Genomic DNA, 17,514 nt, shown 5'->3' with positions numbered 1-17,514 from the left:
AGTTGCAAGGGACCCCAATGGAGATTATGAATATCATGATGTATAATGCAGGAATCTACACTTAGCACAGAAATGGCATAAACCACTCAGTTTCTGGTGGTTTGGAAGGCATTTCAAAATATTACAAGATCTCAGAATTAATTCATTAACAGTATCCCTGGTCATCTGCAATTGCAATTTACTACATTCTGATTTATGGAGTGCTCACTGACAAAAATATTATGATAACTTTATTGTCTAATGTGGCTGGCATTCAGAAATTTTGCTTCAACAACTGTAAAATTCTGATGCATTCGCATAAGCATTTAAAAAAATACCCAGCTCATGCATGAGAAATCTCTCAGAAAACTACAAAGGGAGCTATAACGTGAGAATTTTCTAGTTTATAATTTACCATTTGTTCCTCCTTCTGATATTGAATTTTATGCACAATGTGCCTCTTGTAATATAACTACAACCAATGGCAAAACTAGAAAAGCATTTGAAGAAGAAAAACTTGAAAATATGTGTTTCCCATGGTAAGACCTTGACTTTGTGTAGATAGTGCCTTTAAGGTATTGAGCCAAGGGCTAATTCTTTGTCGTTGCTAGAAACTGGAGTCCGTATTTTGAAGGAATTAAAACAAGCCAGAATTCATGTTCATTTCCTGTTGTTCAGCTCTGGCTGGCCAGCGCACAACCCTGACATTGTTGTGGTACTCCGAGATAAACATTGCAGCCGTGTGTATCCAGGCTATGGCATGGGAGCCATTTTGCAGTATCAGTTTCTTAGATAATTTGTCAGTCAAGAGCTCCATCCAGATTAATTTAGGAATATGAATTTCCCTTGCCTCAAAATAAAAGAAATTAATAATCGCAATTTGGGTCTGATTTATTTTCTTCCAAGGTTTGGAAAATAAGTTTTTTACTACGGGAAGAACAGTAGCGGTTACCAGCAGGGGCATTTTGTGCTGGACCGATGGGAAAACTTACAGCTTAAAAGTGAGTCCTCTTTCTTTGGAAATCACAGACTGCCTCTTTTTCTCCACAGCTTTAGTGTAGAAAAAAAGAAAAGATGGACAACGTAAATTCTACAAAGGCTATATGTAACGTATTGGTGAGATGGTATTTATCGGCCCCCAGCGTGGACAACTTGAATCGCATATGTGGACCTATGGAACTTTCAATTCTATTAGTTGGCTGTGCTCTCTCAGCCTTCTGTTCTGCATGTGATAATGAGAGCTTACTTTAAAAAAAAAAAATAATAATGCCTTCTGTGTTCCCCCACTGTTTTGTGGGTTTTACATACATTGGTTTTCTAAAGATCCCTCTGGGAAATTCTAGTAAATCTCCATTTTATAAATGGGGAAACTGATGTTTAGAGAGATTAAGTGGTTTGATAAAGGCCCTACGGTCCTATGTGCAGTAGTGCCTTGAACACATCTTCTCGTGCAATGACTCTCTGAGCTTTGCACGCTTGCTTCCCACACCTCTAGCGACTGCAACGTCCTGGTGAGCCGCACTGCGTCTCTCTGTTCTGTATGCCCGAAGCCACCATGAGCGCTCACTACGGGTTTGTGCTGACTTTGTTTCCATTTTCTCCAGGACTGGCTGTCACCAACAGGCTAGGCACGACACCACCGTGCCTGGGTATTTTCTCAATGTCCATTGTTCTCACGACCCCACGTCTGTCCCCATTTTAACCCTCCCACAACAGACCACACCAGGCTCCAAAGGATGAAATAGAGTAAGTCATAACCTACAGGCCATGTAAACCATTTTGAAGCAATTCCGTCCTTGCTCAGGTAGTGCCAGGCACCGATCTACTGAAAATACATCACTTGATATAAACTAATTTATTTCACCCACAAAATGTCTGCGCTTCTGCCCACAGAGTTTAAGTCACTTGCCCAAAGTGTCCTAGACTGAAAGCAGCGAAGCTGGGCTCCAGTCTCATGGAGTCTGTCTTGTGAGTCCACACCCTTGGCCACTACACACGGCCCCCTGGTTCGGGAGCTTTGCGGTCCTCCAGCTAGGTGGTGTAGCCCTGCGAACATTTTTATGATAGCTGTACAATTATATTTCTAATGAGAAGAGGTAGAGCGGGAAGAGGATGTATGATCGAAGGAAGAAAGAAACATGCCAGTTGCATGGCAGAGAGATCAAGACACTCATTTGGGAATATATCGCAGATGCACGTAGAGACCACAAGGCAGTAGAAGGACGGAAAAACAGCTCCACAGGAAGTTCTGGGGGGAGCAGGGTTCCTCACATATCCAAACAAATATGGTCTGGGTACAGTGCACTAAACAGCTGCCTACCTCTCAGCTCCACGGGCTGCCGCTTCTCACCATCTTTAGTGAATATGTCACATTTGCACATATTTGGGACTTTTGACCCAGGTCATTTTATCTTGCAACCAATATGCATTCTTGTGAGGTGGCTGCATGCAAGACCATATACTAAGAAGTATTTTATGGTAGAGTACAATTTTAGGTCATACTGACATCATAAATATGAGGGCCTTTGTTCCCGTAGGCAAAGATCCAACATCAGTTCTGCAAACCTTTATTTCACAACAGTTTCTCTGGCTTATGTTTTAGGTACATTGCTTAACTTGAAAGCAAAGTAACAAAAAGAAAAAAAGGGGAAAAAAACCCTCATAGTTCCTTGCCTTTATTTCATTTTGAGTCATATTGTGAGCAATAACGCATCACACGATACAGTGTAGGGATTGATGCTCTGGGCATCAGAAAGCTGAAAAAGAAAATAAGGAAATATATTTGTGCAGCTTCATGACAGACAGAGTAGCTATAGTAATGTCTTGCTTTGTGTCTTTTCCTGACATTAAGCAAACTCTCTGAACTTTCATATTATATATATTAGAAGTGGCCTGGAGGTGGGTAAGGATCCTATCATGCTGGAAATGATGAGGGTGAAAATCACTTCTCTAGGAGCTCAAAGGTTATTCTTTGGTTTCAACTAGTTTTTCCCCAACATCATGCCCGCAGAACTTGAAAGTTATTGGTTACTTACTTGAAATGTTTAAGCTTATATCAAGACATAGCCGAAGTGATCCTGTCATTTTTATCACATAGAAAATGGAGACAAATAGAAATTACATCTCTAAAACCATTCTTTTCCTCTATTATTTGGACTTACATATTTCATATTTTTTTTGGCATTATTTGAATTTCAACTACGAGTGATGTATCAACAGTGAGAATATTATGTAGAACTGGGTCACCAAGATTTATCTAAGCATTTAAGGAGACGTTTCTAGATGTAAGAATCATGATGTTTTCCTAGTCCAAGTAACAAAGGCATTCCTAAGTTAATGTTAAGATTTTCCCTCATTTTTCATGAAATAAAACATTAAGAATAAAAGAGAAATTCCCTTTTAACCCACCTCAGACATTTCTCTCTGTTCCTCAGAGGCTACCACCATCAAGAAATTCAGTGTATGAGGCCACCTGGGTGGCTCAGTCGGTTAAGGAACTGACTTTTGATTTCAGCTCACAGTCATGAGATCAAGCCCCGTGTCATGCTCCATGCTGAGCATGGGGTCTGCTTGGAATTCTGTCTCTCTCCCTTTGACACTTCCCTGCTTACACACATTCTGTGTGTATCAGAAAAAAAGAAAAATTCGGTGTATCTTTTTAATCTATGTTTATATGATTTCACTCAATAGATAGACAGACATATAGTTGAAAAACTAGCTTAAACCAAAGAATAGCCTTTGTGTATATACGTGTGTGTATACATATATGTATATGTATTTATACACAATATCATTTAATCAATGTTTTTAAAATTCACATAATTGGGATCATGTAATACATATGTGAAATTTGCATTTCCCACTCTATATTTTACATTTGAGAACTACCTAGGTTGCTTCATTGTGTATTTGGCTAATTTATTTTAACTGCTGAGTAGTGTTGATTCCATATATACGTTCTCTGTGTATGCAATCATATTATTTACATTTGTCCATTCCCTATTACTGATCCCTTAGGTTATTTCCATTGTTTTGGTACTGCTGACCTCTAGGCGTGAACAGTCTTGTAGAGGTGTTCCGGGCATAGGTGCTCAGATTTCCCTGGAAGTTCTACCTAAAAGCAGACTTACTGAGTGATTAGGCATCTGCATATAGGACATGACCAAGTATTGCCTCATTGCTCACAGAGGTGACTGGTTTATTCTCACGTGCAACGTATGCGAGTTCTTGTTCCCATCTTCTGTCCAGCACATAATATTGTCAGACTGTCTAATTGTTTGACAGCCTGTGGAGTGTGAAGAATTGCCTGTGTTTGGTTTTTATTCTTTCAATTGCTAATAGGCTTGAGTATCTTTTAATACGTTCAGTAACCATACATTCTAGATTTTTTTCTACTGTGCATTAGCTATATGTATACATACTGACCTTGCTTTTGTTTGACCTTTTTCATCTTTATCTTAAAATGATTTGTAGGAGTCATTTTAATATTTGTAAGTTATCTGCGCTGCCAATATCTTCTCCCAGGACATGGCTTGTTTTTTCAACTTAGTTTCCGGTTTTATGTTTATGTTTTTGCTTTTATCACACAGAGGTGTAATTTTGATGCCGCTAAATGTGCAAATAGAATGATAGTTCAGAATGTGGCCTCTAGAAGCAAGAGACCCAGGGTCGTAATTCTCCCTCCACTGCTTGCTGGATGTGGGACCACCAGCAAGTTCCTGAACATCTTTTTACCTCAGTTTCATTATCTGTAAAGTGGGAAAATAGTACCTGTCTCAAAACTGTTGTCTTGGAAATTAACTGTAAATTAACCAGAATATTGCCTGGTAGAAAGCTAGAGGTATGTAAGTGTTAGCTATTAGGAGTTGTGCTTTTAATATATTGCTTTTAAACTCTTTCCTAGCACTACTGATTTATGGACGTATTTCTGTATACATTTAAAGGTTAAATGTTAGGTCATCTTTGTTACAAATATGTATTTTTCTCACAATAATTGGGTTCTGGAACTTGTACATAGTTTTATGTTTAAATACATACTGGCTAATCTAAATTATGTCTATATCTTTATTAAATTTAGTTCTTTACAGATTACTTCTATTTGAAAAAAGAGCATTTTGGTAGTGAAAGCAAACTTTAGTTTCTAAAATTGAACATGCATGGAAGTTACAAGTGTTTCAGAAATAACTTTTATATTATACTAAATTGAATGCTATAATTGGGAGAAAGTTCACCATGAATAATATCCAAACACTTGAAGTAAGAATGTGTGAGACACAGGCATAATCTGTGTTTATCGGATGAATAAATAGTTTGTTTGCTTTTTTAAAAAAGCATCCACCTAAAAGCAGCTTTTAGGAGAAGAAATCAAGTATATAAGATATACAATTGCTTAGAATCCCCTAACAGAGAGTCAAGTGAGCACTTAATGGAAATAAAATCCAAACCAGGTCTCTCTTGGGACTTCTATTTTCTGTGATCAGTCATACTTTTAATGCATTTTAACTGTGCTAAAGGAATCAGGATTTTAAATGATTGATGCTCTTTATCTGGCGAAAAGGAAGCTTCCTCTGCTTTGAGAGGAATAGTTTCATATTCACTGCGAACGGCATTCTTTCAAATGTAAGGGGAAAAAATGTCTCATCTTGTTTCTGTTGCATCATCAAATTGAAACACTTCTGAAAGAGATGAGCAAAAAGTAAATATTATAGGAAACTCTGATGTGTGGTCTGACACATAAAATCACCCGTTATTGTACATGAGCAGATACATCTCACAGGATGAGTAAAAGCTGTCACACCACCTTATTTGTGGTAGAGTGACCCAAGACATTTTCTCCCAGCGCTCCACGGCGGAAATGTAAGATAGAGAAGCAAGAAACACCTTACAAACTCAAACACTGCCACATTTCTCTATTACTCAGTGTGACATTTATTCAACAGAAACAAACCCCCCTCCGGCTCCAGCGTTTTCACACAACAGTGGTTTATTTCTCACTCATGCTGTGTCTTCTCTGGGTTGGCAGCAATCTTCCTCCCTCCTACTCAGGGACCCATCTCAGTGGGGGATTAGGAGAGAGAGAGAGCATGAAAATCTCGTGCCTGGCCTTCTGTGCTTGGGGCAGGAAGTGGCACTTGTCCCTTCCTCTCACGTGGCGCCATCTATGTGCAAGGGCGCATAAAGTGCGCTCTTCGCTGCGCCTGCGAGCAGAGGAGTGGTGAATGCAATGACTTCTGTTGACTTATTCGTATTGTTTCCGGTGGGAAGCCCCTTGAGTGTGTGTTTCCCTCCACAACGTTTTATTGTGAGTTAGAAATACGAGCTTTGGAGTTTGGCGGATTAATTTAAATCCTTGTTGAGTTCCTTATGATCCGTGTGGTCAAGTTATCTAACGCCAAATAAGCCCGTTTTCGCCATCTCCCAAAAAGACCATTGTGGTTGACAGGAATCAGAGGAGCCAAGGTATACAGTAAGCACTTAGTAAAGGGTGATACTGACAAAAGAAACATAGCAGCATAGAGATAGTAGTAAATCCTAGAGGGTTAACATGAGACCATCTTTATTGTACGAGAAAAATATTGTTACCGGTTTCCTGGGGCCGCCATAACAAGTGACCACAGCTGAGTGGCTTAAAACAAAAGAAATGTATTCTCTCAAACTCTTTGGAGGCTGTAAGTTCAAAATCAAGGTGTCAGCAGGGCCGTGGTCTCTATAAAGGCTCTGGAGGAGGATCCTTCCTTATTTCTTCTAGGCTCTGATGGCTCCAGGCATTCCTTGGCTTGTACATGCCTAATTCCAGTCTCTTCATCCTTTTTCATATAACCTTGTCTTCTGTGTGTCTATTGTAAGGACAGTTATCATGGGATTTGGGATGATCTCATCTGAAGACCTTTCCCTTAATTTAAACATCTACTAAAACACTTTTTCCCGGGCGCCTGGGTGGCTCAGTTGGTTAAGGGTCCAACTTCAGCTCAGGTCATGATCTCACGATTCGTGAGTTCGGGCCCGGCGTCGGGCTCTGTGCTGACAAGTCAGAGCCTGGAGCCTGCTTCAGATTCTGTGTCTCCCTCTCTCTCTCTACCCCTCCCCCACTCACATTCTGTGTGTGTGTGTCTCTCTCTCTCTCTTAAAAATAAATAAGCGTTAAAAAATATTTTTTCAAAAGCGCTTTTTCCACTAGTAGTCATATACAGTTTCTAGAGATTTAATGTGGACATATCTCCTGGGGGTGAGGGGCACCATTCAACTTACTACAACTATGAAAGCATTTTTTTTTATTCCTATTTAAAATCGCACTTACTGGGGCACCTGGATACCTCAGTTGGTTAAGCCTCTCACTCTTGGTTTTGGCTCAGGTCCTGATCTCACAGTTCATGAGTTCAAGCCCACATCAGGCTCCATGCTGTCAGTGCAGAGCCTGCTTGAGATTCTGTCTGTCTCTCTCTCTCTCTCTCTCTCTCTGCCCCTCCTCTCTCTCTGTCTTCTCAAAAATACATACATACATACATACATACATACATACACTTAAATTTATTAAAACAATAAAATAAAATGCTACTAACTGAACCAGTGCATGCAACTTTTAAAATATTGACCTTAGGATTACTTTTCTGTTTTAAGTGTGGAACTTTATAGATAACATATTACCACTATATGGCACATACCTTTTTGAAATAAGAAAAAGTTGCTTTGGATTGAATTTGTAAAGTTATCATTTCATGGATCAGTTGTGTGTATGGTTTTCACCATTGTGCAGCTGTTTTCCAGTTTGATAAAATGGATTGGTCAGGGAGAAAGATGCCCAGGAAACAGTCACATGTCCCTTAAGATACTATTCTTGTGTTCATGTATACCGATCGCAGCTTTTCTGAACACTGATTCATACCAGAATTCCCTTTCCTTTTCCCTCTGTAAATATATCCAGAAGCCCCCTCTAAGGTACAGATTAAAGGTCTAAAATCCACTTGCTGTTGTGCAACTGATGAGCTATTCATAGAAGCTGCTGGATCAGAGTAAAAGATTTAGTGAAATAAGTGTAGAAAATCATTCTCAAAATGATACCTGTCTGTAATTGGCATCTAGATTTCTTACCAATCATTGACATATAAAAAGGGGCATGTAGAAAGTATTTGCATGTGTAATGAAAGAGTTATGCACGTGTAGACATTTTAAATTTATTTATATATTTAATAAATCATTCAAAATTAACCTATGTCGCCTTCATAGATGAACTCTGCACATTGTCTTTGGCACATCGTGTATATGAACAACCCTTTCTCCCTAGGTCGTCTTATAAGATGTATTTGTAAAGCGAGGAATCGGGACTGTATATTCAATTGGTGGCAAAGTGTTACAATTTGTAAATGACTTAATTTGAACTAATAATCAGCTGAAAGGAACTGCTCATGTGATATGTCTAGAAGAAGGAATAAATTTATCGAGCCTTCTTTATAATGAAAAGGAGGTTATTTCTTTCCTAGACAATCTCACAAAGTCTATATGAAACTAGTCAGACTCGTATTTTAAAATAACTAAAATTGGGTAGGACTGCATCTATGTAAAAGCTGTTGCAAGAGAGGAGTATAATAGGTTGGGCTTTGTAAAAAAAAAAAGCTGTTCTCTGAAAATTACTGAACAGTGTCCATTTATAACACACTAGTTAGTGCCTGTGAATCAAAAGAGATCTACATCAAATGGATTACAGTTAAGATTGTATCAAAATGGGATCTTTTTTCTCAGTAAAAATCTAAAGGACACACCATGGAGCCACCATTGCTACTCCAATGCATCTTTGTGTCTTCTAGTCTAGGGTCCTTGGTTTCTAACCAGTGCATTATATCTGTGTATTCTCTTTTTTACAGTTCAGCAGAAGAGCAGTTTCACTGGCAATCACAAGGTAAAGTACAGCTTCTTGATGAAACTTACATCCATTTCTACATGTACGTCTACTGATTAATATCCTTGTGAACTTTAGAAAAAAGACTGATAAAAATGAGTATGAGAACACCATGACACTAAAATTAAATGTTCCTGTGATAGCTCGTGATTCCCTGAGAGTTAAGTTCTCTCAATTCCCTAGAAACCTTTGGGTTTTTCATGGATACCTGGAATTGGCTGGCCTTGGCTTTTGATACTGGTTGACCAAGGATTACAATGCGAAATCTAATGAGAACCTCATGAGAGAATGTCTTTGGTTAGGATACTTTCCATCATTAAATAGTAACCTGAAGCTTTAGTAATAAGAGCATCATGTGTTTGTTCATCACTTTAAAATGTTGTGTTTCAGATGGTCAAAAAGACATCGAAGATGAACTTACAACAGGTCTTGAGCTGGTGGACTCCTGTATTAGATCCTTGCAGGAATCAGGAATACTTGACCCACAGGATTATTCCACAAGTGAAAGTAAGTCAAATGACAATGATGCTTGAAGACAATTTTAAAATATAAGAGTATACTTTATTCTAATATAATTAACATCAAAAGCTATATCTAAGAGGACTTCAACCTGTGTTTGTACATGTTTTATCCATTTCAGTCCACTCTCATCTAATTCCTTCCCACATCACCCATCCCAACTCACGTTAGATTATAGTCTCTCTTAAGTCAGCAATTGAATCTAGATTCCTCACAAATTACTGACAGAGTGGGGATTCTCACCAATTTTCTGATATCCTTTTTGGCACCTAACCAGACTATCACATTGAATGAACTCACCATATATTTGTTTAACCAGTACAGTGTCTGCTTTGAAATTTACTGTGAATGCTTTACATACACAGATCATTGTTGGTAGAGATCATAAACAGTACAACAGCTATGCAACAAAATAGAAAGAATCAATGAAATATATTCAGTACTAACTACTTAGTATTATGCTATAGTACTCTGCAGTAGCCCCTTGTATTTCTATATGTAGCCACCTTGAATTTGCATATTAACCTCGACAGAATATTTTAAAATTTCTTCATCTCCTCCTAATTATATATATTTTCAACCATAGTGGTTGAGGCTTAGGAATAAAAGTGCTGTGAATCGAAATGAGCTTCACTTTAATAAATCATAAAATTCTCTTGACTTAGTTTAATAAAATCCCACAAAAAGCTAAAAATGAAATCATTAAAACATATATCACACTGGTAATTTCTATATCAGAAATCAGTGGAGCATTTCATTTCTTAATTAAAAAAAATAAAATCTCCTTGAATACCCATCAAGGTTTGCTATTTAAAAGGAAGATATAAGAATAAGATAGCATACTTATCTTGAAACCATTAAATTTACACATTAGTTCACTTTCTCTACATTTTTTATAATACCACTACTCCTAGGATAACATCATCATGAATATCCAGATTTATTTAAACCCATTTGAATCCCCTCAATAAAACTTCTAAAATAAGATGCATGATTTATAGTATCCTTGTTATCTGTATTTTATATTTTAGAATGTAGCCTCATTACTTATCTCTCAGTCAATAAATGTATTTCTCTTATAGGGGTAGTTGTAGTCTGACTTATATTTAATTAATATTTGAGGCACATGTACTCACTTTGTTAGAGTAAGGAAAATAGAGATAAAATAGTGTGTCTTGTGAGAGAGTTGATATTTGATATCATATTTTTCATATGATAATAGAGGAACATCCTCTTATGAGCTTAGGAGAAGGAATAACCTTCAATACACAGAAGGTACAGAAAAAAAGAAGGAAGAGAAGTAAAATAAGAGGCAAACAAGTTGAAACAGGAGGGATGAATCAAGTGTATTAGTCTCGCCCTACAGGTGAGCACACTGAATTCTTTGAAAAGAATAAAAAGTTTGTAATAAAGATAAGATAGTTATGTGATGTTGATAAGGGACATATTTATATTAATGAAACAAATGTTGAAGTTCAAGGAACAGAGTAGTAACAGCAATTATAATCAATATAAACTAGGATTGGGAAGAATTTGTGAGATGAAGTGGAATTTAATGCAGGAACATGAGGCCAGGTCAAAGAGGAATTATCTAGTGAAAATGTTTTTGCTTATAAAGATGTGATAAACTCATACTAGCATCTAGTGAACGTGATGTACCAAACAGAATAATACCTGAATATTAAAATAAAAATTATTAAGAATGAACAGAGAAATTGATGAAAAATACCGTTGTGAACATTTCAATGCGCCAAATCAGACAGAATCCAGGAAGAGAAAGACAAGTAAAATTGGAATACATAATCGACAAACCAATGTAATAACTATATCTAAAAAGTTAGATCCATTGAATGATAGTATACATTTGTTATATATGTCCAGGAAAACTTAGAAGACTTGATCAGCTATAGGGCAGTAAAGACAATCCTAAAAATTAAAAAGTACAGAGGGGTGCCCGGGTGGATCAGTCAGTTAAGCATCTGATTCTTGATTTCATCTCAGGTCATGATCTCATGGTTCATGAGATCGAGCCCCACATTGGGCTCTGCACTGAAAGCATGGAGCCTGCTTGGGATTCTCAATCTCTCCCCTCTCTTTGCTCCCCCACCCCACCCCAGTCATGCTTTCTCTCTCTCTCAAAAAAAAAAAAAAAAAAAAAAGTCATCTTAAAAAAAAGTATAGAAAGGCCACCTTCTTTGGTAATAATCTAGTAAAATTAAAAGTAAATAAAATGATAAAATATATCCACGGTAAAATTAAGAAAATGCATTTGAATCTACAAATAAAAATAGAAATAAAAAGAAAGTTACATACTATTTAAAAAGCAAGTAAAATAGCAGGGCGCCTGGGTGGCTCAGTCGATTAAGTGTCCAACTCTCGCTTTTTGGCTCAGGACATAATCTCACAGCTCATGGGTTCGAGCCCTGCATCAGGTACCATGCTGATGGAGCAGAGCCTGCCTGGGATTCTCTCTCTCCCTCTCTGTCCCTCCCTTTCTCTATCCTTCTCAGAAATAAACTTAAAAAATAAATAAACAGAAACAAATAGAATAGTGATATTTTATAATGAAAATACAGGGGTAAGGGGGAGAAACTGTACTCAGTAAATCTTAACTTTAGGGGTGCCTGGGTGGCTCAGTCGGTTGAGCAACCGACTGCGGCTCAAGCCATGATCTAGCGGTTTGGGAGTTCGAGCCCCGCGTCGGGCTCTGTGCTAACAGCTCGGAGCCTGGAGCCTGCTTCTGATTCTGTGTCTCCCTCTCTCTCTGCCCCTCCCCAACTCACACTCTGTCTCTCTCTGTCTCAGAAATAAATAAATATAAAAAAAATTTTTTTAACAAAGATCAGATCAAAGAATGCAGTACTCATTTTGGGGAAACCTTAAAAAGAGCTAAATAAACCAAAGAAATTAGAAAGATGGGAATAATAAAAGTAATGCAGAAATAAAGTAATATAATATAAAGTAGTAGAAGAGATAAATAAAGTGATAAAAGGAGTAAATATAGGAACTTACAAAAATTTTTAATCAACTGATAATCCTGAGTTTTCCTAATTGAAACACTCTCGACACATGAGAGAAATGGAATGAATTTTTAGTGTTCACTTTTCGTTTCCTGTAATATGTGTTCAAAAATTATCTACAAAAGATGTATCTTTGTTCCAGGAAAGTTAAATACTCTAGTAGGGTTTTTTGGAATGTATTTGGTAACTGCTGGATTTTTGTCTTTTGGAAAGATTAGTTATGTCCTGTTACTATGTACTGGGTTATCTTTTGAAGACTCCTAGGATTTTAGTTGTTTGTTTTTCCTGCAAGGCCCTGCTTTGTTGTTTGAGAAAGAAAAGTAACAAGGCAAAATAAACCAAAAACAAAAACAAAAAAACTCAAATAACCCAGGTGATAAAATCACCATCTAAAACTTTTATGCCAAAGGATCAAAAACCACAATGAAGAGTATTGTTACTCTTTTTTTTTTTTTTTTAATGTTTCTTTATTTATGAGAGAGAAAGAGAGACAGCCAGGGAGGAGCAGAGAGAGAGAGAGAGACACAGAATCTGAAGCAGGCTCCAGCTTCTGAGCTCCAAGCTGTCAGCCCAGAGCTGGACACAGGGCTCGAACTCAACAACGTGAGATCATCTGAGCTGAAGTCGGACACTTACCCGACTGAGCCACCCAGGTGCCCCTATTGTAATTCTTCAGATACATTTGTTCTTAATATTTTCAGAGTAACTTTGAGACAGAACTAATTAAGTAAAATTGGGGAAATTAATTTTAATTTTTTTAATGATTTATTTGTTTTTGAGAGAGAGAGAGAGAGAGAGCAGGGGAGGGGCAGAGAGAGACACACACACAGAATCCGAAGCAGGCTCCAGGCTCTGAGCTGTCAGCACAGAGCCTGACTCGGGGCTCGAGCACATGCACCGTGAGATCATGACCTGAGCTGCAGTGGGACACTTATCCAACAGGGCCACCCAGGCATCCCAGGAGACTAATTTTAAAATATTGGGTAGGTAACTATCATTTCAGGGATCAATTACGGCTAATTTTAAGTGTTTAGAAGGCCATAAAATAAAAGTCTCTCTGTTGCTCTTGTATTTGTATCAGGGTCCAGCTGGGAAATAGATTGTACTCAAGAGTTTCACCGAAGAGAAGTTCATTAAGGGACTATTTGCAAAGGAGTGGGCAAGATCGAGGGCATAAAAGGTGTCTGTTGAGGTGCTCAGGTAGCAGCAACAGAGGGCAGCCCTTCCCACGGTGGACATGAAGGAGAAGTCTAGGGAATAGGACCAGGAGTCAAGAGGTGTGGCAGGAGCAGAAGGATGAACACCCTAACTTCCCTCCTCCTGCTTTCTGATGTCCCCATGCCTAATATTGGCCAAATCTGATCACAAACCAAAGAGCAAGGGGCCCTCGTGAGACTCCACATGGCAAAAAGGGCAGAGAATGACTACGGGAGTGAAGAAGCAATCTGCACGACATCCCATTAAGTAGTAGAACAACATACCATGTTTATGTTCTTGTTTTGTAAACAACACATTGATATCCGGTGACTTTTTGACACATTTCATATAGTTAGTGCAAATTTAACAAATATGTGTCACAGAGTCATTAGGAGAATTGCTATTGTTTACTGGGGAAGAAAAAAAGTTCTAGAACCTCAGCGATAGAACCTTAGCTTCTCACATAATGTACAGCTTGAGCCAAACTGCTGTGGACTAAATACCTTATTTAATCCGTGTATCTTTGGCGATATAAACTCAGAGAGAAGTGTGATTAGATCTTATCCAAAAATTAATAAAACTATTTGCCAGTCAAAATCAGAAATGGAATGGACAACTTTGGAGAAAATGACTTACATGTTTATAGGCAATGTTAACTTGTTTAAATATTGTATTTTGAAACAGTAATTATTTTTATCTGGAGCATATTGACAAATTTAAATTCCACCACATTCTAGAAAACCCCAGCATTCGGGAGGATGAAAACCTTAGGAGCTTATTATATTCTGAATGTTATGGCAAAGAAAGGACTGTTATTCTGAGATTTTAAATCAGAACATATTCAAAGAAAATCAAGAATCAATCATGTAACCTACCATTCTGAGCAGATAGAATCCAAATTGAATAATCATATATACTTGGACAGAGGTGGATATGTTATTTACTGTTGATTTACAGTCTGTCATTTTTATTTAATTACTGTGATTATTCTTAATTGTTATGCAGCAAGAGAATTGTTGAGGGATCAAGTTAGTAAGATACTGTAAAATATAACTCCATCGAGTCTTATGCGGTAATAACAATAAAGGGGAGGGACATCCTTATAAAGTGAATCTTTTCATAATTCCTAGTAAGCATGGCCCCAAAGGATGCAGAACACTTTTAGGAGTAAAGGTTTTTATAATAACTAAAATGATCAAAAAATAAATGTATAGACCACGGCTCACAATATTGATATCACGCTCAGGGAAAGAGAACTGGTTCGTTTCATTTTCTTTTATGGTGGAGACCAGTCCTTAGGTAGACCCAATGAAGAGCCTCTGAGAAGGGGTACAAGGCAGCCCATCCCACCCTTGGAGTCAGAAAACCTGGATTTAAAAGTCCTCCTGCTCCCACTGCTCCACCAGTGGTTGAGAACTATCACCCGGAATCTGGAGATCCCAAGTCTTTTCCTGGAAATGCATTTATTCAAGTTAGTTGAGTTGCTCCTTGGGTTGTTCATTTCCTGTAAAATCACTTCATCTTATGCCTTTGGTTTTTGAAATGCAAATGACAGTCTTCTTTCCAGAAGTTTGTCATGGTTCCAAGTCTAAAATTATCTTTATTTTTTTTATTTATTTTTTTTTTTAATGTTTATTTATCTTTGAGACAGAGAGAGACAGAGCATGAACGGGGGAGGGTCAGAGAGAGAGGGAGACACAGAATCTGAAACAGGCTCCAGGCTCCGAGCTGTCAGCACAGAGCTCGACGCGGGGCTCGAACTCACGGACCGTGAGATCATGACCTGAGCCGAAGTCGGACGCTTAACCGACTGAGCCACCCAGGCGCCCCTAAAATTATCTTTAAATACTACATGCATCTATTTGTTTCCTTTCAAAATTCACTCACATCCATTTCCCTTACTGCCTTTGGTGTCACGGGGCCAGTAGGAAGTTAACAGTGGCAGAAATGGTAAGTACGAGCAAAAGTCAAGGGAAAACACCCAGGTGACACACAGGACATAGGAATATCCACCTAGAAGCTGTAGTTCATTTCCCTTCCAGATGCTCCCTCTGTCAGGTTTGCAACAGTTTCTTTTTCTCTGATTTCCTTCTATCACATGGGTATTCAAGGGTCATGTTCTACCTTTTCCAAAGAGGCAAACATGGGAATTGAAGGGATAAACAAAGGCATGAAGTACCGATGCTTCCTTCCCATTTCCAAAGCAAGGGAGGACATGATGCAAATTTCTCGTTAAAAACATCATTCTCACCCGTGTTAGTAGGGTGTCCTGAGATCAAGCACAGAGTTTAAAGCCCGATGGGAATTTTTAATAAAAATAAAATTGGGTTTTGGAATTGTCAAAGTGTCCAAAACACGGGTGTGCAAAACATAAATATGAGTATCGAACAAAAGCTGGTGAAAGGAAGGAAAGGATCAGAACTGGCACGAGTATAAGAAAAGTTACAGAGGCGAACGCCCCGGTGAAAAAGTCAGAACAAGCAAACTCTTTCTCAGGAGACAGTGAAAGGAGGGGCTGGTAGTACCTTGTGGAGACATCCTGTGGGATTCCCCCAGAACTTAAAACACTCAAACTGCCCCTGGTCAAACAATAAGCCACTGCAACAGCAACTGATACAATCAAAGTATAATACGCTGGGTTTTTATTGCATCAGTATGGGCACAGGTGGTGTTATAGTCATTCATTTTTTTTTTAACATATGTATTAAATACTTATTAAAGGAAGCACAGAGAGTCTCTGCCCTTGTGGCATTTACATGCTAGTCAGCAAAGGCTGAAATCAAGTAATCTGAATACTATAAGGTCAAGTAGATAATGGCTACAAGCAAAAAAAAAAAAAAAAAAGTAAGACGTGGAGTAGAATAGGGTTCTCAAAGTGTACTTGGGCATCGTGGAGGGTCCCGAGACCCTTTCAGGGGGGCTGCAAAGGCATGAGTTTTCACAAAAATCCTACGATGTTATTTGCTTTTGCATGCTCATTCTCGCCCAGTGAGGGTGAAGGCGTCTCACCGGAGCCACGTCACAGGGGTTTTCCAGAGGCTACATGGTGCGTGATGGCATCACTGTCATCCGTTTCAAAGATCTTTCGGTTTTAATACAGTGAATAACATTCTCTATCACCCATATAAATAAAAGCTCTTTGCAGTCCTCAGTGATTTTTTTAGAAGCATGAAAGTGTTATGAGAACTGCTCTAGTTTTGAAAGAATGATCAAAGGCCCAGGAAGACCTCCTTTGGGAGAAGATGTTGGATTAGGGACCTGAACGGAATGCACAGCCAAGCCCTGCAGATTTCTAAGGGAAAAGTCTGTGATTTGTGGCAAATCACACACTGGTTCTTTAAGTTAGTATACTCCATAAATAAATTAGTTTTCAGCATTTAGCTTTTAAATTTTGTTTCCTGCTAAACTGGTTTCTATTAATTTTCTATTTCTTTTCATAATTCTTGATAATAAGAAATATGGATGTACTATCTTTAGGCAATTAATTTATGAAGAAATATATATAATGCTTTTCCTCTGTGTGCTACATTAAGTTTTTTAAATGGTAAATAATCTGAAGATAAAACTTTACAAGGAAATAGTTGGGAATTGTAATGAGCTATAAAAAAAATACTGTTCTGTGATTATAACATCATGTAAAATCCCATGCATAATAAAATTCTTGAGCGATACATTTTAAACTAAAGTTATACATTTGAAGTTCATTTTGTGGTAAATGTCATTTTGTTAATTCCCCTCTATTGGTTACAGCTGTAAAGAAACTGAGTTGTTGCATAAGTGTGAGTACATTACCGACCTTCTATTTATCCATATACAATAGGAAAACTTGAAAAAGCCCACTGATTAGGACAATAGCATTGGTTGAATCTAAATCAGTTTAAAAAACTAAATGAGTACTTTTCTAAT

General features: G+C 37.9%; 1 protein-coding gene across 4 annotated transcripts in view; it reads left to right on the top strand.

The window, feature by feature from the left end:
* Positions 1-17,514, top strand: part of CTNND2 (catenin delta 2) — a 957,890-nt gene that overhangs the window by 524,046 nt on the left and 416,330 nt on the right. For all 4 annotated transcript variants that reach the window (XM_060634364.3, XM_060634362.3, XM_078444403.2 and 1 more), the window contains exons 4-5: positions 8,838-8,872; positions 9,263-9,379. In XM_060634364.3, the coding sequence (XP_060490347.3) occupies positions 8,838-8,872; positions 9,263-9,379 (152 nt within the window). The remainder of the gene's footprint in view (positions 1-8,837; positions 8,873-9,262; positions 9,380-17,514) is intronic.

The sequence above is a fragment of the Panthera onca genome, chromosome A1 (assembly GCF_046562875.1).
Source record: "Panthera onca isolate mPanOnc1 chromosome A1, mPanOnc1 haplotype 2, whole genome shotgun sequence".
In the NCBI taxonomy this organism is placed as follows: domain Eukaryota; kingdom Metazoa; phylum Chordata; class Mammalia; order Carnivora; family Felidae; genus Panthera; species Panthera onca.
Note: the sequence above shows the minus strand (reverse complement) of the source record. Positions and strands in the feature narration are given on the sequence as shown.